The sequence below is a fragment of the Mesitornis unicolor genome, unplaced genomic scaffold (assembly GCF_000695765.1).
Source record: "Mesitornis unicolor isolate BGI_N332 unplaced genomic scaffold, ASM69576v1 scaffold29317, whole genome shotgun sequence".
Classification (NCBI taxonomy): Eukaryota; Metazoa; Chordata; class Aves; order Mesitornithiformes; family Mesitornithidae; genus Mesitornis; species Mesitornis unicolor.
Genome location: NW_010194821.1, coordinates 6,886 through 23,057, shown reverse-complemented (window position 1 = coordinate 23,057; position 16,172 = coordinate 6,886). Strand labels below are relative to the sequence as shown.

Here is a 16,172-nt window from a genome sequence, read left to right as displayed (position 1 = left end):
CATAAAACTAAAAAAAAAAAATCACTAAAAGCAAAGAAAAAAAAAGTCCCAATCTGGACAAAGGTCTATAATTTACCAATCTGATAAACTAAACTTAATTTCCAATTTGGAATTAAAATGAAACTAGGTCTTTTTTAATGGCAGCTAAAAATATGTGTAGACTGAAGTACTTTTTAAAGCCAACTGAATTAGAAAGTTACTTTTATCCTATGGAAGAGCAGGGCTGAAGAATAAGCAACTGTTCACCAGAGCAAAGCACTTGGTGGGGGAAAAAAATGGGAACAAAACAAATGGCAATCTGAAACTGGCCATTTAAAAAATAAAAAAAGACAGTACAACACAAGACGCTATGGTCTGCAGACAAGAACACCGCTTCTCTAATCTGGCGATATCTGAATGCAAATTAGCTTGCTGTACAGCTTAAGTAAGTATCCCCACTATGGCTCAGCCATGACACCCACGCTCTGTGTGCTCAAGCCGCCAGCCGCAGGCTCACAGCTGATTTCCACCACTGAAATGGACAACTGGGTCCTTCAGTCCCCCTCTGCGTCCGAGTCGGCATATTTCAGCTCACACTTGACGTCAAAGGGCTTGCTCTTGGCCTCTCGGGAAGCCTGCGAATCCCCAGGCTGCAGCTGGCTGTTCCCGCAGTCGGGCTCAGTCTCGTAGCCGGTGTCATGGGCTGGCTTCGGCTGCTCCGCGCTCTGGTGGCTGACACTGCCTTGCTCCACCAGTGTCTCCTTCACACTCTGCTCGCAATCAGAAAAATTGGACTTCGTCTTCTTCTTGCCAAGCAGCATGAGAGAGCGGAACTTCAAGCACTGCCCTGGCAAGTACCCTTTGTAACAGTTGTAGGAGAGCAGGCACAAGAAAAGAATAAAAAAGAAGAGGAAGAGGAACATCAACAGGAAGTTATCATTTGACTTGAGGAACATCGTCTTTTCTGGGACCGCGTCAGGAATTGAATTGAAGAGCTCTGTGTTGGAGGCTGCACTTGTTACGACAGGACCAATGGGCTTTGTCACTATCCTTGCTGTTGTGACCGGCACCAACTGAGTGGTGGTGGTGTGAGCGGCAGACCCCTTGGTTGATACAGCTGAGACTTCTGGCACATCACTATTACCTTCTGTTGGTACAGCTGCCACTGTGGGGCCCACTGTGGTATGCTGGAACTTTTTCAGTTCCAAAACATGCTTAGCCAGCACTTGAGAAAATTTCTTATTCTTCACTTTTTCTTCTGACAAACATTGGTAAACACCACTGTCTCCTTCTGATAAATTGAATATGAGCAGCGCCTTTTCCAGCAGACGGTACTTCGGGCTTTCCACTCTCAGCACATCATCTTTGAACTTCCAAACTACCTGTGCCAGATTGGACTTTTGAGAACACTTGAGTTCTGCTGTGCTCCCATGCTTGAATGTATGCTGTAGAGAATTCTCTCTTACTTTATCTGGAACATCAAAATAAATGTGCAGAGTATCAGCAATGATTCCCGTTTGCTCTAATCTGTACAGTTTCACAAGACTGTGCTGTAGTCTTAACAGAAATGTGAAAATTACAGCAGTCAAAGTACCTCACAAGACCAAGATGACAGCATGCAAGAATCCCAGTGAAATACCAAGCTACAGCTGTGTACAAGACATCAAGACAGACTAAGAGATAGGACACCTCAAACTCTAGGACAGCCTCCACTTCTAGCTAACAGTGAGACCCTGCTGATCTGTGACTGAGCATGCATCTAAGATGAGCCATTGCTTGAGATAAGATGCTGAACTTGATACCACTTTATATGCAATTAGTGCATTTTAAGTGTATTGGCAACTACAAAATATTCAAGAAGAGACTGAATGAAGTGCCTGTTACTCAACTTAAACTCTCTTCTAAAAAAATATCAGCACTTATGGTATTGCATTGTGAGTTTGCCATAAAATAACTAAAAAAAGAAACAACTAACAAGCAAAACTCTCATGGCAGTCCATGCTTTGCTTGGAATAGAAAATAAAAACAGAGTAAATGAAACTCTTAAGAGCTTTGTCTACTGCAGTACAAGTCTCCTGTAACACTACTCCTCTTTGAGAGCTCCTTGATCTGATGGCAGCAGCACGCACTATAAAGAAAGAACCCGTGGCTACTTGCCTTAAAGCACTATGGAGGGTACTTCAGCTGCTCTGTATGATGTGCTGAGTCCCCCTCCCCTCTCACCATAAAACCATCTTTTTTCAGGATCATTTCATCTGATCCAGTGGCAATTACCAAGCACTTATCAAGACTCACAGTAGAATGTCAAATGCTGTATCAGAAAGACAGGGCCCTCTGCACTAGAAGCACTTGCGATAAATACTGCTTTCATTCACAAGTCACTGTTGAGGTGCTACCATTCATTTCAGAGGTTTGTGCACTGCACAATGAAATGTATACATATACAGAAATTTTAAGACAACATGCAGGCTGTACAGATGCTCAAGTATTCAAAAGCTGAATCTCATACCTATTCAAATACAAATGAATGCCCAGATAATCACAAAAACCAAGCCACACTAACACAGCTCTTTCACTACTCCACCTACACACGTGAAATAGCTCTTCAAAGACTAACTCACCAGAACAAGAAGATGCATCTCCACCTATGTTCTGAATCCAGTCCCTGTAAAAGGAAGTCCAAGTATTACAACTCCAAATCTTGTTTCCTATAGCCTGCCCATCCTTTCATACTAAGTAAGAGTCATCTTATCTGAATAGCACAAGCAGACACAGATGGATAGGAAAAAGTCTTTATCTGAAAACATTCAGCCAAAAAAGATACCAGTTATCAGTAAGGGGCAAGACTGATGCAACATAGATTGTAACTGTAAGGTAATCAAAGGCTACCATTACCTTTCAATTTCACTTTCTTTAAAGATATCAATGCAGGAAGCTTCAAGCTGTTTCCAAGCACAGTAAGGATCCCTTGCTAAAACACAGTCAACACAAGTGGTGTACTTGTCACAGAATGCCACTGGAGACTGAACCACACCAGAATTTGAGCCAGCATAGAGGTATCTTCTGCCCTAAAAAAACAAAGCACAAGAAAAAAACCAGTCAATCACTTTCTCAAAGTCGAACAATCCAATTCATGAAACAATTTAAAAATCATTAAAAGTAAAGAGATGCATACATACAGTCATGTTTGTAAAAAAGGGAAATAAGCATTTTTACTAGCTTTTATTTCTAGAAAGGAAAGTAAACTTATCTTGAAAACACTCAGCGATGCTGGAAGTGCAAAAAGACAAAAAAATACAGTTTAAAAGAATGGAAAGTAACCATGGCTTTATCACACAGTTTCTCCACAAATACGAATACACCAGCAATCCTCATAAGGCGCAAGGCAAGACTGTGCTGATGGCAAGGCTGCAGCAGGCACGTGCAAGCCTGAACAGGCGAGGTTCTGTGGAAGGGAGGACCTGCTCCTGCTCCTGCTAACCCAAAGCAGCCCCATCGCCTTCAGCTCTTCTACCAGTCAGGTCTCTGCAGCCACATCAGCATCAGCCTTACGAGAGCCAAGCGCAGATGCCTACTCGCCACTCGAGAACACTGGACAGTATTTGAAGGAAACAGCGCTGGTATGATGCTTAGGAAAAGGGGGTTATTAACAGATTGGCTGTTTGACCTGCTGTCTCTGAGGATCACAAACAAGGCTCACTCTGAGTGTGGCAGGAAAAGACCACACTCATCTCAAATATCCTTCTTAAACAAGGCGGGCAGCTGCCTTATTTCACTCTTCTGTTTCAAAGCTCAAGGAAACAGATGACTAAAGGTACGTCGTGAATTTAAATGTTATTATGCAAAGCCTCAACAAAGGGGTCTGCGCTGCAACCTAAAGCCACCAGTGACCGACCCCCTAGTCCTTTTGAGAGGCTGTGCACTCAAAGCCGAACAGCACACCCCACCTTGGCAGTGAGCTGGCTTCATCCTGAGCAGAATACTGAGTGGATTTATCAGCACCCTACCACAGTTGTCATGGTAAATGAGTCAGATCCAGGCACAGAGTGGCTTTTCCTGTACTGCAGCCATACAGATCTCAGTGTGTAGATATGTATTCGGGGGTCATGTCTGCAGGGAGACTGCTTGAGTGATGGGCAGACATCCAAGAATGATTTCTAATAGAGAATAATTCATCAAAAAAGCTCTTGTCTGCAGTGCAGACTTTTAGTCTTGACACCAGAAACAGCCTCATGAAAACAACTAATGGGGCATCTTAGGACTGAATTTAGGTTTTGGGACTCTCTGTCACTCTTTCACTCAGTATTTCAGGAGGTTTTGCCATGAGAACTTGGAACAGGTTAGTCTCTTTAATGCAATGATCATGAAGAATTCTGTCTTAAAATTAAGCTAATGAACATTGCATTCTGACTAACAGCAGCCTCTAGAGGAAGCTGCAAGACCAAGGACAAATCATTTTGGATCCATCTCATACCTGAATTGTGCAGACACCTTTCAAGGAAAACTCATGAAACTGGAAGATGAAAGACAAAACTGGATCAAGTAAGAATATGCTTGCACTGCTGGAAGATGGATTTTGAAAGAGAATCAGCCTTCAGAGACACGCATTCAAATGCAGTCTTTCATCCTGAAATTTAACCTACTGTTGGATTACGCTGAGTGCCCACAGAAGGAAATCTGCAGTGCTGGAGATGCACAACTTCCCAGGAAAAGCTTTGCACTCTAACAGAAAGCTCCACTAATGCACCAAGCATCGCTCATCTCTCTCCCTCTGCTAGCTAACATCCAAGCCAACAGTGCAGCAGTGCACATGGGTTGTAGTGTCTCAGCATGGTACATCCACAAGTTCAGAGAACACGTAGACCATTTAAAAAAATCCAGAGGCATGTTCTAGTCAGGCAGGAATCAGTACAGGCTCTACTGTAAGGCTCACTCAACTCTGCCCACCACCCTCCGAAGAAGGTGAAGGTATATGAGAAGGGCCTGCAGACCACCACAATACTGTGTTCAGAAAGAACTCTGACTCCACAGAGATCTAGAGCCTGTCATCAGGGTAATAATGACTAACTCCTGCAGTTAATCCACGACTATGAGATGCTACTACAGATATTACAGTACCAGCACTATGAAGGACTTCAGGAGCAACTGACTGATTGCTACTGTGATGTCCAAGGAGGTAGAAACTTGTGTTTTCACACTGGGGAGCAGAAAAAAATCCCTGCTTGGGTGATACCACAACTACAGAGCTTTCACGACTGGCACCTGATCCAATCTCCAACCCCTCATCACTGAAAAAGAGCGCTGCTGTTATGGGAATGCACTGGACAGCACTGCTTCAGTTTTGGGTGCCAGTTTTAAGTGCCGAAGTTATTCTAGCTATATGGAAATCTTCCCTTGCCAAAGATACAAGCTGTTACTCTCCACAGTGGCATGCAGGAAGCAGTGTTTTGTTTCAATCCTAAGGTTTGAGAGAAGTTTCTTTTTCCCTGTGGAGTCCCTATGGCATGTCTCACATTGCCCCCTTTGAGAATATTCTTGAGGAACTGTTTGGAGCCTGCATCAAGGCTTGTGTCTCCCAGCTGGACCTGCAGCTGGTGTTCTGCCTGGCAGACAGCACCTCACCAGAGTCCTCAACAATGTGACTGCTCTTACGATACATCCAGTGTGCAGGAACCTGCACAATTTAGGACAGCAGAAATCAAGTAGTTACACAATTATGAGTCTCTCTGCTAGACAAGACTGTTCTCTCTTCCTAGGACTATATGCTAAACCTTTGCTAAACCCCTGAAGACTTTTCCTCACGGATTTGTAATGGCCGTAAGGGGTCAGGATTTTTACTTTACTTCTAACCAGAAAATTGGTACCTTAAAACCCATTACAGCTTTCAGCTTCTGGAGGCAAAATCCAAGTGAAGACCTACACACCTGTACTGCCTCCCAACACCACCTTCCCCATATTTAGAGTCCTTCTGAAGCTTGCCATGTACCAAACACTCTGAATGCAAATAGGCAATACATGACACTGCTGCAGCATGAGCAGTTTCAGATGCAGTCTTTGGCTCTGTGCACAGTGATGGTCTTCTTTCATCACGACAGTTTCATTACATGGTGGTATTTAACATTTTGTGGAAGAGCAAAAATGAGATGAATGCTGTGATGTTTATAGCACTTACTTTTTTGGATGAAAGCAGGAGAGTTTGGACTGACTCAAAGTTTGGAAAAAGCTGTGTTTCTTCAATAATATGCATTCCATTTTCATAGCTGATAGCTTTGTGCAGGGCTCCTCGATCTGAAACAACAAAGCAATATATTTAAGAAAGATACTTAAAATAAATGGGCAGAGGAAAAAATGCACAATTGCTCTAAGTTGACTCAATAATCTGCTTGCTCTTCAGCAAAAGGACTTCACACAACTCTGCACCAATGGCAACCATTAAACCTGCAATCATAAGGAGCTCTGAGCAAAAAATAACACTCTAGAACAAAAAATGACAAGTTAAGGCTTGTCTTGTGTCTTTTTGCTTCTCTCATTGCAGTTTCAAAATTCTTTTGTTACAATACTTTTTCAAATCATGTAAGATTCTCCACTTACTCACCATGGCCCCTTACTTTTTAATGAAAACACCAGCTGGTGTAAAAGTACTGTAAGTACACAAATCTCAAGAGTTTCTTCGAATATACTTCAGCCTAAAGAATCAATGCATCCTTTAAGAAAGTGTTTTGCAGAACTCACCTGTACTGATGAACATAACATCATATATGGTGCCATTGAGTGCTCTGACTCTGTCTACTACAATCTGGGTATACTTCACATCTCGTTTTACAAGTCGAGGTCTATCTCCCATTGGTGTCACCGAGTCATCCATTAGAGGATGGTCTTTAACAAACTGCAATGTTTTGTCTGGTAAATTCAGAGAACTCATGTAGTTTGATGCTCTGGCTTCATTGTTTATGCACTAGAAGGTTGGAGGAAACAGAAAAACAGACAAGCAAAATTTTATCATTTATTTGTACAAAATTGAGACAATTAACAGCAGCTACGTGCATTTTCTTCTTGCATTATTTTTGGCCAGTATGCACACCTTTACATTATACTCATTACACTACGGAAGGTCCCCAGGTCTCGTAGCGCTTTAGCTTCTGAGATGTACTAATCCCTGAGCTTCATACTACATTCTTGTTTGGGCCCAAACTGCATTTTAGGAAAATATTCTTTCTGGACTTTCATGCACCTTTAATTACTTTTAATTGTCACCTCCTTCAGCAATAGCAACAAGAGGACTGCAGGGAACATGAGAAAGTAAGAAAAGTGTGAGAGACACACAGCACTAAGAACATTTTAGTTTGCAGAACAATGCACTGCATTGGATAAACCCGCTGAATCTCCTGAGACCATGTGAAGTTTGCTATATTTCTGTTCATTGAACTAAAAAGTATCTGATGCTGCTTAGTGTATACTGACATCTATTTCACCACAAGAAAATTAGTAACAAAATAATGAAAATACAAAAAAAAAGCAAATAACTCAACTATAAATTAAAAAAACCCATTTTGATTCCCAGATACAAAGCTCAAAATAAATCACTTGAGTGTTTTTCTACAAAAGCTTTACAACACGAAGTATTCAGATCAGGGCAAATGAAAAAAAAAAACAAACAACTTTAGTAGGTAATCTATTATTTTCTAGTTTCTTTACTCCTGAGCATTAAAAAAAGACTAGTCATCAGATCCAAGACCACAGAAACTTACTGCACCAGGTCGAGGATTAGGAATCTCCCCATTGTATCGTACCCACTTTGTATGAGACTGTTCTACTGTAGCACTCTGCATGTATTTTCCTTTAGAGAAAACTTCTTCTACAGTAGACAGATTGTATGCACACACTGCTGACAGCCCCACGTTATTCCTAAAAGTTCAGGAAGAAAGAAAAAAAATCACAGGAGTCATAATCACTTGTTGTAGTAACCAACTGAGATTAAAAATTGTTACTCAGAAAAAGGGTACACAACACTTACAGTTGTGGGGTGAAGACTCCATATATCACTGGTTCCTTCAAAGTTGGAGACTTGAGAATAAAAACATCGTTGATAACATTGAAAATTAAATTCCTATCAGAGATGGTACAAATCAATCTGGCCTTGAGAAAGGAAGTCCATTTCTTCTGCAAGGTCCTTAATCCTCCTTGGTCCCTCTTTTAATATTAAGAAAATAAAAAGGTGTTTGTGAGGGAAATTAGTAGCATTTTTGCATTTAAGAGTCACTGCTATACAGCATGACATTACTGAGCCCTGTTATTTTCTAATATTTCATCTACAGCAACATCAATAAATGTTAAACACATTCACAAACAGAAAAGTAAGGAAACCACAGGAAAATTAGTTGGTTCCACAAAAATAATGCAGAATGGTGTTCTGTGGACTCGTAGAGGTAGAGATGAGGTATGAGACTTATAAAATAAGAATACTTCAGTAACACTTGAAAAATCCAGAGCAATGTACCCTTAGAAAAAAACCTGCTTATTAGAACAAGTAAAATAAGCACAGAAGTATTATACTGTCTCTTAAGAGAAATAAGTAATACAGCATTTGTTCTGTGACATCTAAACTGTGGTTTAAATTCTAATGCTGCAATATGCACTTAAACTTGCCTAAGATTAATAATTTCCTTGGAAGAAATGCAGCAATGGCTTAATCCTACATGCAGTTACCACCTTTATTAAGGATTCGCAGTACACAGCTTAAAGAAGTAAAGATAAGTTGACTAGAAGTATTTTGAAATATCTGATACTTGAGCTGTAGGTCAGTGATTTCTCTTCAAAAAGTAGGCATATTCAAACATTATTAATATTCCCCATTCATTATTCAACACTGTTATGCAAAGAATTAAAAGGAAGTCTGCAATTTTATGAAAACAATTAAGTATAAATGCTTAAAGATTTGCAACCTGCCATCAAATCCTATTACAAGCAAAGAGCAGGAATAAATCTCTCATATTCCATGATACTCCTCTCTGCAAGCATGCACAAGCTGTCAGCGGGCAGAAGGCCATAATAAGAAGACCCATCTAAACCTACTTCCAGCTGCTTGTTTAATGGAAATCTCAAGGGCACTAACTTGTTATTGATGTTTTGACTTCCATGTTTAAATATAAAACAGTAAACCCAAAATAAAACATTTCAACCTTATCAAAATGAAAACGGCTAGATAAATTTCTGTTGGAAAAAAAAATCCCAAGGAAATTGACACATTCCACTGTGAAGAATTTTGTTAAACCAACACTTTCTGCTAGAAGAAACCTTTATCAGCAAGATTTTCAACCAACGCTCCTGAGTACATACTCAAATCAGCTTAAGGCACTAAGGTTGAAACACAGCGAGTGTGACAGAACCAGGCTGCTGGTGACTGTTCCCCTTGAGGCTCTGGCAGCTTCAACAGTTTCATGGAAGTCCCATTTGCCACACCATGGTCAAGAGCTGTTCTGCTGTGGACACAGCTATGGTTTTGTTTGTACACAGCTGCTTGAAAGTAACATGAGAAACATCATATCTGCTCAGCTCTGACCAAAGATGGCTTTTCCCAGGGAGCTTAAACCTAGAGTTGTTTAAGGAAAAAAAAATAAAAAGAAAAGCCAGGGGAGAGTCTTTTCCTGTTGCTGAGTTTTATGGTGGTTGATTTTTCCCCATCAAGGGTGGGCAGAACCCTCAGATGTACTGAAATTTCACCACTGTGCAAAACTAAATCAAGTATTTGCTCCCAAAGCAACGATTATATTTTCTCAGTTCTGAGGAACCAATTGAAGATGCCGATTCACTAAGATTCACTAAGTTCAACCAATTCCATTTAATTTGCAGTAAGTCCACAATTATAAATTCTTTTTAACACAAACACACACACACACACACACACACACACACAGAGTTCTAGTTGAATTAGTAAGAGTAACTTTAACTCCTGTCCCACCTTGCACACTCTGGCTATTCTTGGAATCATCAGTTTTCCAACAAATTCATACTCCACAGACACCTCAGTGAAAAAGAAGTATATCTTGTCATCTTCTCCTTCTGTGCTGTTTTGATCTGCTCTTATCACATCAGCAAACACAAAATTGGGCTCTACAGATACGAAAAAGAATTTTATATTATATATATATGAAACTACTAACTTGATTCTTTCAAAGACCCTCTAGGAGTCCTTTCTTGCCCAAACCTCACACTGCATTTATTTGCTCTCCAGTCACTGATCTGCCTACACAATCTGTTGTTCATAATATGAATAGCATCTCTAAAAAAACTGAAATAGAGAAACAAAACTACAAACACTGTGTGAAAGCACTAAGATACCCGAGAGATCTCTGTGTTTTGATAATCTTGTTACTACAGTGTTTTTCAGTCCACACTGAAGCATGGTTTTCTAATGCACCTGGAAAGGTACCCTCCCTTGTCTGCCTCTCCTCTAATTTAGCTATTAGCCGAAACACTAAAAATGACAGTATAATTACAACATGTATTACAAAACTCAGTATCCTGTACTTCCTGTACATAATGCATCTTCTGGAAAATGCTGACTTTGATTTTGGTCCTTTTTGGCAGAAAGACAAAAATCTGAGCATTCACAAAACTTGGTGAATTTTGAAATTCAGGAACTGAAATAATCAGGAACCACAATCAGACCGATTTGAAAACCCATTAGATTCCAAAACCATTCTCTTCCATACTATATCATAACTATACTGCATCAATGTAAGGATGAACAAGAAGATATAAAATTAACTGAAGCCCTTTAATGTCAAATTGAAGCCTGTATGGCTTGAAAACTGTTTTCAATGTCAATGTTAATAAAAATCCCAAAATTTCAAAATAAAATCTCTTGATGGTACAAAAGGGCACACATTCCCATATCATTGTAATCCATTCTTTTTGAGATATTAGACAACTATCCCTTATTCTGCTTAAGACACAAACTCTTTGTAAGTGTGACATTGAAGAAGGGAAAACAATTTTGTTGGTCCAGTTTTCATGCCCACTTACCATTAAGCCAAGGTATTGCATACTCTGTTCTCAGAGGGCTCTGATGAGAGTGCCGTGAAATGATAGGTTCACTTCCCAAGAAATTGTAAGAGGTCCCAGAATAAAGCTCCTCATCTTTAACACAAAAACAAACATTTCAGCCTTTCTTATGCACTGGATATCAAAAAGGGTACATCAATATTTTGGAACACTATATAAGCTTAAAATTCCCATAAGAAAAGATAAACAAGTATTTCCTTTAAACTGTACCAGACACATCCTCTATGTTTACATATCTGCTGACCATTCTCTGGGCTAATACTTCTACACTTGAGTTTATTATTGCTTCAACACATGCAACTGGCAAAAGACAGCATTGTTTCTGTGGTACTTTAACACTTAACACATAAACCCCCAGTTTATGTACAAACATGCAAATTTACTCAAGAAACGCCACAGAAGTTGTGGAAGTAATTATTTTACTCTTTCTATGCCACCTTTATTCAAACTTAACTTTTAAGAATTAAGGCAACAAGGCAGAGAATATGTTCTTTTCTTTCTCATTTCCTGTCTGGTGTTACTTTGAGCTTCTCTCTTGTGACCTTGTGACACCAGGGTACAGCCATGAACTCTGGCTTCATCACATCAAGTTTCAGCGGTGTCTAACCATGCAGTCATACATTCACAATAAATATCTCACTTCCCTATGCTGTCTCACAGATATGCCTTCAGGACAGCTAAAAAGTTCCACTTGTTAAATTTACTGAAATGACAGTAATTGATACTACAGAGAAGTACCAGGACTAAATATATTAAATACCTGAATATATAGTTTAAAAATCATTATTTTAGAAGTTGCTTCCAAAACAACGTAGAGTTTTAAGTTCTCCTTTTAAGAAACATGCTAAGATTGACTCTGTAAGTATTCTAATTTCTCTCTAGATACAGGTAAAAATGTGGATGCAATCTACCATTTTGATATTGAGACTGGAGAATGACAGTGGAAAAATGACTGAACATTTTTACACCTGAAAATGAGGTATGCAAAGTCTGAACTTACCAACCATAACAGACGTATAGCTTTGAGCAGGATCAAAAGGACATCTGCCCTTACCATCTTCATTTTTACCTCCAAGTTCAAATGAAATTAAGTTCTGCAAAAAAATAAGTTGAAAACCACAAAACAACTGTTAGCACTTTTCAGCCACTTGACTCATGCAAAGGTAACTGAGAAATCAACACTAAAAAGACTGTATCATCAACTTTCAGCAAAGGCATTTTTGCATTATAAAAGAATTTTCAGAAAATCTTATTGAGTCCAGCAGTCAGAGAGGAAATATGACCCTACAATTTGTGAGGATGGGAGCAGAAAAGAACAAAGGACAAAACGTTAAATCCAGACAGACCTCAAGAAAAAGCACCCAAAAAAAGCCAGAGTGCATGAAAGGCACAGAAGTCAGTTGATATATGGAAAGAGCTGGCAACTATTGAATTAGCCTGCAAAGAAATTGGAATGTTTTAGAAATCAAGAAGGCTTTCTGAAGTGGATTTAGCAATTTATGAGATGAAGTTATATTTGTGAGATAGGGCAATAATCCAACTACCTTTTAAAAAGCAACAGAGTACTTTGGCTACTACTTTATAAATCCCTTAAAAACTGAGGGAGTAAGAATCAGGAAGATGACAGAGTACTGTAGCCACAATACTGGGGAAGTGATCAGTTATACTGTGTAATGAAGACACTGGCAGCTAAGGCAACTTCTGGTAATGTTCCAGAGGTGATGGCAGACAGACTCACAGGCAGTGGAGACAAAAAAAGAACAAACCATTCCAAGATTTCTCAGTTTCAGAATTGTTAAGAGCTGCATTCAAGGAGAATGATACAAGAGTCAGCAGCAAGAAAAGGGAGTTTTGATTTTGCGCTAAGACTTCACTCTTCAGCATTCAGCACTATGAAGCTGTGGCATAGCCAGAAGCAGAAACAAGACTAGCAGAGACAGGAATCCAAGAAATTTCAGGGAGATTTGGTAACGGATGGAAATTGCAAAGAATGTCACTGCAGTTTTAGAAATTGGTTTTATGCCAACAAGCAAAACACAGAGAATTATGAAAGCTAAGAAAGAGTAGATCCACGGTTAAACAAGATGAATCAGTAATTCAGTAAGTGCTTTGAAAACGGAGCAGTACAGTTTATTTCTGTACTCCATTATTACTGTGGGACAGTGTAACATGTAATCCAAACATTATGACCTGCATTGAAACTGCAAGTCTTTGGGGATGGAGATTAACTCATTGTTTAAATGAGCTGCTTTTAGGTTAGAGTTGCTATCAAGCCAAAATTCTTACCAGATAATCACATGTTGGCTGAAATGCATGGGTTCCACACACGTAGAGGAAGGTATCGTTCAGCTGTTGCAAGACACGCACATAATTACGACATTCGGTCTGTAATAAGAGGAGAAGAAAACAACCAGTCTGATAAACCACAGCTTCCACATTCCAGCATAAACAAAGTTGTGCTGCAGCTCATCTGCTGCTGCTACTTAAAAGCCACAACACACCAGTAAGGCTGGGTGGTAATACCATTGCCACTGGGATACCATCTCCCCAGTCTCCAGGAGCTCTAGTCCTGCAGCACCTGATTTTCTAGAGCCAGTAGTGTGCAGCTGCCTCAGTACCACTAGCAAGGTAGCATGACCAAGTACCATATGCTCAGAAGGGTGCATCTCAGGATCTTCCATGAAAGCACAAGCTCCAAATACACATCCAATCCATGGGAACAGCTACTTAAACATGGAGTAAATTTTAGGCTTTGTCATCCCCTGTAAACCTAGATTAAACAGTAAGTGATAATCAAAGTAGTTTCTTAAGAAAGAAACCTCTAATACCATCAAACTAGCTACAAAGCTTTGTCACTCGTATCTATTTTTTTTCTTCAGTGCTTGGTTATCAATTGCTCTGTTACCCAAGGACGCGTCTTAATTTCTTTGACTCTGAAATAGAACAAGGAGTTTGAACAAAGCCTTGAATAAAAGATACCATAAAGTTTCAGAATAATAACCAAGAAAAACAAGTCAACAGTCACAGGAAAGGGGGGGGGGTGGGAACAGTATCAACAACACCCCTCAATTCTTGCTGGTAAACAGCGAGATATCAGCACTGTACTGTAGTTCCATAAACTACTTAAGCAAGTATATGCACTGTCCCTACTCTTCCTTCTTATAAGCCAAATACGGTATTCCTGCAACTATGTGGTGAGTTCAGTATGGCAGAAAACTGTGGGAGGGAAAAAGCAAAACCCGTTTTCTGCCAGATGAGGTTCTTGAAAAAGCATAAATGCTTTTTGTTCGCACTAGACAGCATAATGGTGATGGGTAGGGGAGAAAACTGCCTGTTTCAGTGTAAGAAACAGCAGTAGTGGCTTATTATCTTGGCCCTTTTGAAACTATTGCACTATGCAAAACATCACAGCTACTACATAAATGTAGCTAGTAAGAAGTTATGAGTACAGTGAGAAAAAACATGGCTGGCAGTAAATGTGACTTGCTAAACTGGGGTCAGGAAAAAAAGGAAGTGTGGAGCTTTGGTAAAGTACCTATTTATGGAGTCTAACATCCCTTCTAATACCAGCAATCTCTGCAGAAGATTGTCTCTCTGGTGGAGAGACACAAACCATCTGCTAGACTGTATGCTCATGCACACGAGGGAAATCCATGTCTCATATTCATTGTGGCTGTATATCAATATTATTACTAGTAACCCCAACTGAACCTGGAGAACACAAATAACACCGAGTGCAATCCTGAAGAGGCAGACAAGGAGGAAATGATCCTTAAATACATGATGTTAGGATAATGTATTGATGGGTGACAGTCAAGAAAAGGCAGTATAGCTGAGCCCCGGGAGAGCCCACTTCCACCTCAAGGAGTCCCATGAATGCAGGGTGTCTATCATGGGATTTTTACAACAGATTTTACAAAGAGGCTGCAAGTTCGGGGGTGCTGATGTCAAATCCCTTCAAGTATAGAGTAGGGCTGCCTTTTGTATTCGCAGTGCTTGCAGAATTCCACTTTCAAACCTGTGTTAAAAGCCCGACTGACCACCAGTCTTACCCATCAAACCCTCGCTTTACCATTTCACTAAATGAACTGGCACTACACAAGGGGAAACTACATTCGTGTACAGTCAACCACCTCACATAAACCATCTCCAAGAATAGCAAAAAATGAGGAAGTCAGCCTGCATGCTGACAGTTGTGAGGAGTCCATGGTTTCCACAAACACTGAAGGATCCCAGAGGCTGAGCTGGCAGATCAGGCTGTTGAGGTGCTGGGTGCTTGAGCAGTCACACCAACAAGGTGCTGCTGCCACAAGGTGCACACCTGCTGAGCACCACAATAACCATGTATGTAGTTTGCAAAAAGTACACTGCTGGAACAGCACTGGCCTATAATAGATAAATCCTATGGCCTAAAGCAAATAAAGTTATTGGTCCTTTAGTAAAATCAAGTGCTGCGGAGGAACTATTGCAATAGCAAAACACTACAGTTATCAGTTACCTCAGTGAAAGTAATACTGGTTTATTATTTTAATGGAAAAGCTTGTAACATTAAGCACACACATCAGGATGTGTTTTCAAACACTGAAGTAATAATGACCGGCAAGAAATAATGAACTAAGAATTACGAAAATAGGACTACAGATTTTGCAGTTTCTAAAGGTCAAGTTAATGAAGGAATTTTGGTGATTATTTGAAAGTTTTAATTTCAAACAGTTTAGGCCTTTCTTCTTTTAACATCACTTCTCTTGAAGTGAAATATGTAACATCTTTCTCAAAGTTCAATAAAAGTACATACCTGTTCTGATTTGCCCTTGACTGCACATTTAGCCCTTTTATCTTCGGTGACCTTCCAGTGTAACTAAGAGAAAAAACAGGCAACAAAAAGGCACATTCAGTGCATTTTAATTCAATGCTAGGTCTAAAAATCTTGCAGTAACACACACAAAAAAGGTGATCCTAAGAGTATCTCCAGTAAATGCAAACCATTTTGCAAGTAGCTTTGCAAGTAGCTTACAAAGGTTCAAAGCCATTCTTTCCTGGGGAGGTATTTCATTTCAAATGCAATGCGAATGTGCCCTAATTGGGGCTAAATCACTGCTATTATCTTCTGAATTCATCACGATGTTTCC

At 39.9% G+C, this 16,172-nt stretch overlaps 1 protein-coding gene across 1 annotated transcript in view; it reads right to left on the bottom strand.

Moving 5' to 3' along the window:
- Positions 1–533: 533 nt before the first annotated feature.
- Positions 534–16,172, bottom strand: part of SEMA4D (sema domain, immunoglobulin domain (Ig), transmembrane domain (TM) and short cytoplasmic domain, (semaphorin) 4D) — an 18,871-nt gene continuing 3,232 nt past the window's right edge. Inside the window, exons 3-14 of the mRNA XM_010187935.1 lie at positions 15,839–15,901; positions 13,330–13,428; positions 12,044–12,137; positions 11,005–11,118; positions 9,938–10,089; positions 7,994–8,169; positions 7,728–7,884; positions 6,712–6,934; positions 6,152–6,267; positions 2,875–3,047; positions 2,601–2,644; positions 534–1,450 (exon numbers count right to left, since the gene is read on the bottom strand). Coding sequence (XP_010186237.1) covers positions 534–1,450; positions 2,601–2,644; positions 2,875–3,047; positions 6,152–6,267; positions 6,712–6,934; positions 7,728–7,884; positions 7,994–8,169; positions 9,938–10,089; positions 11,005–11,118; positions 12,044–12,137; positions 13,330–13,428; positions 15,839–15,901 — 2,328 coding nt within the window. The remainder of the gene's footprint in view (positions 1,451–2,600; positions 2,645–2,874; positions 3,048–6,151; positions 6,268–6,711; positions 6,935–7,727; positions 7,885–7,993; positions 8,170–9,937; positions 10,090–11,004; positions 11,119–12,043; positions 12,138–13,329; positions 13,429–15,838; positions 15,902–16,172) is intronic.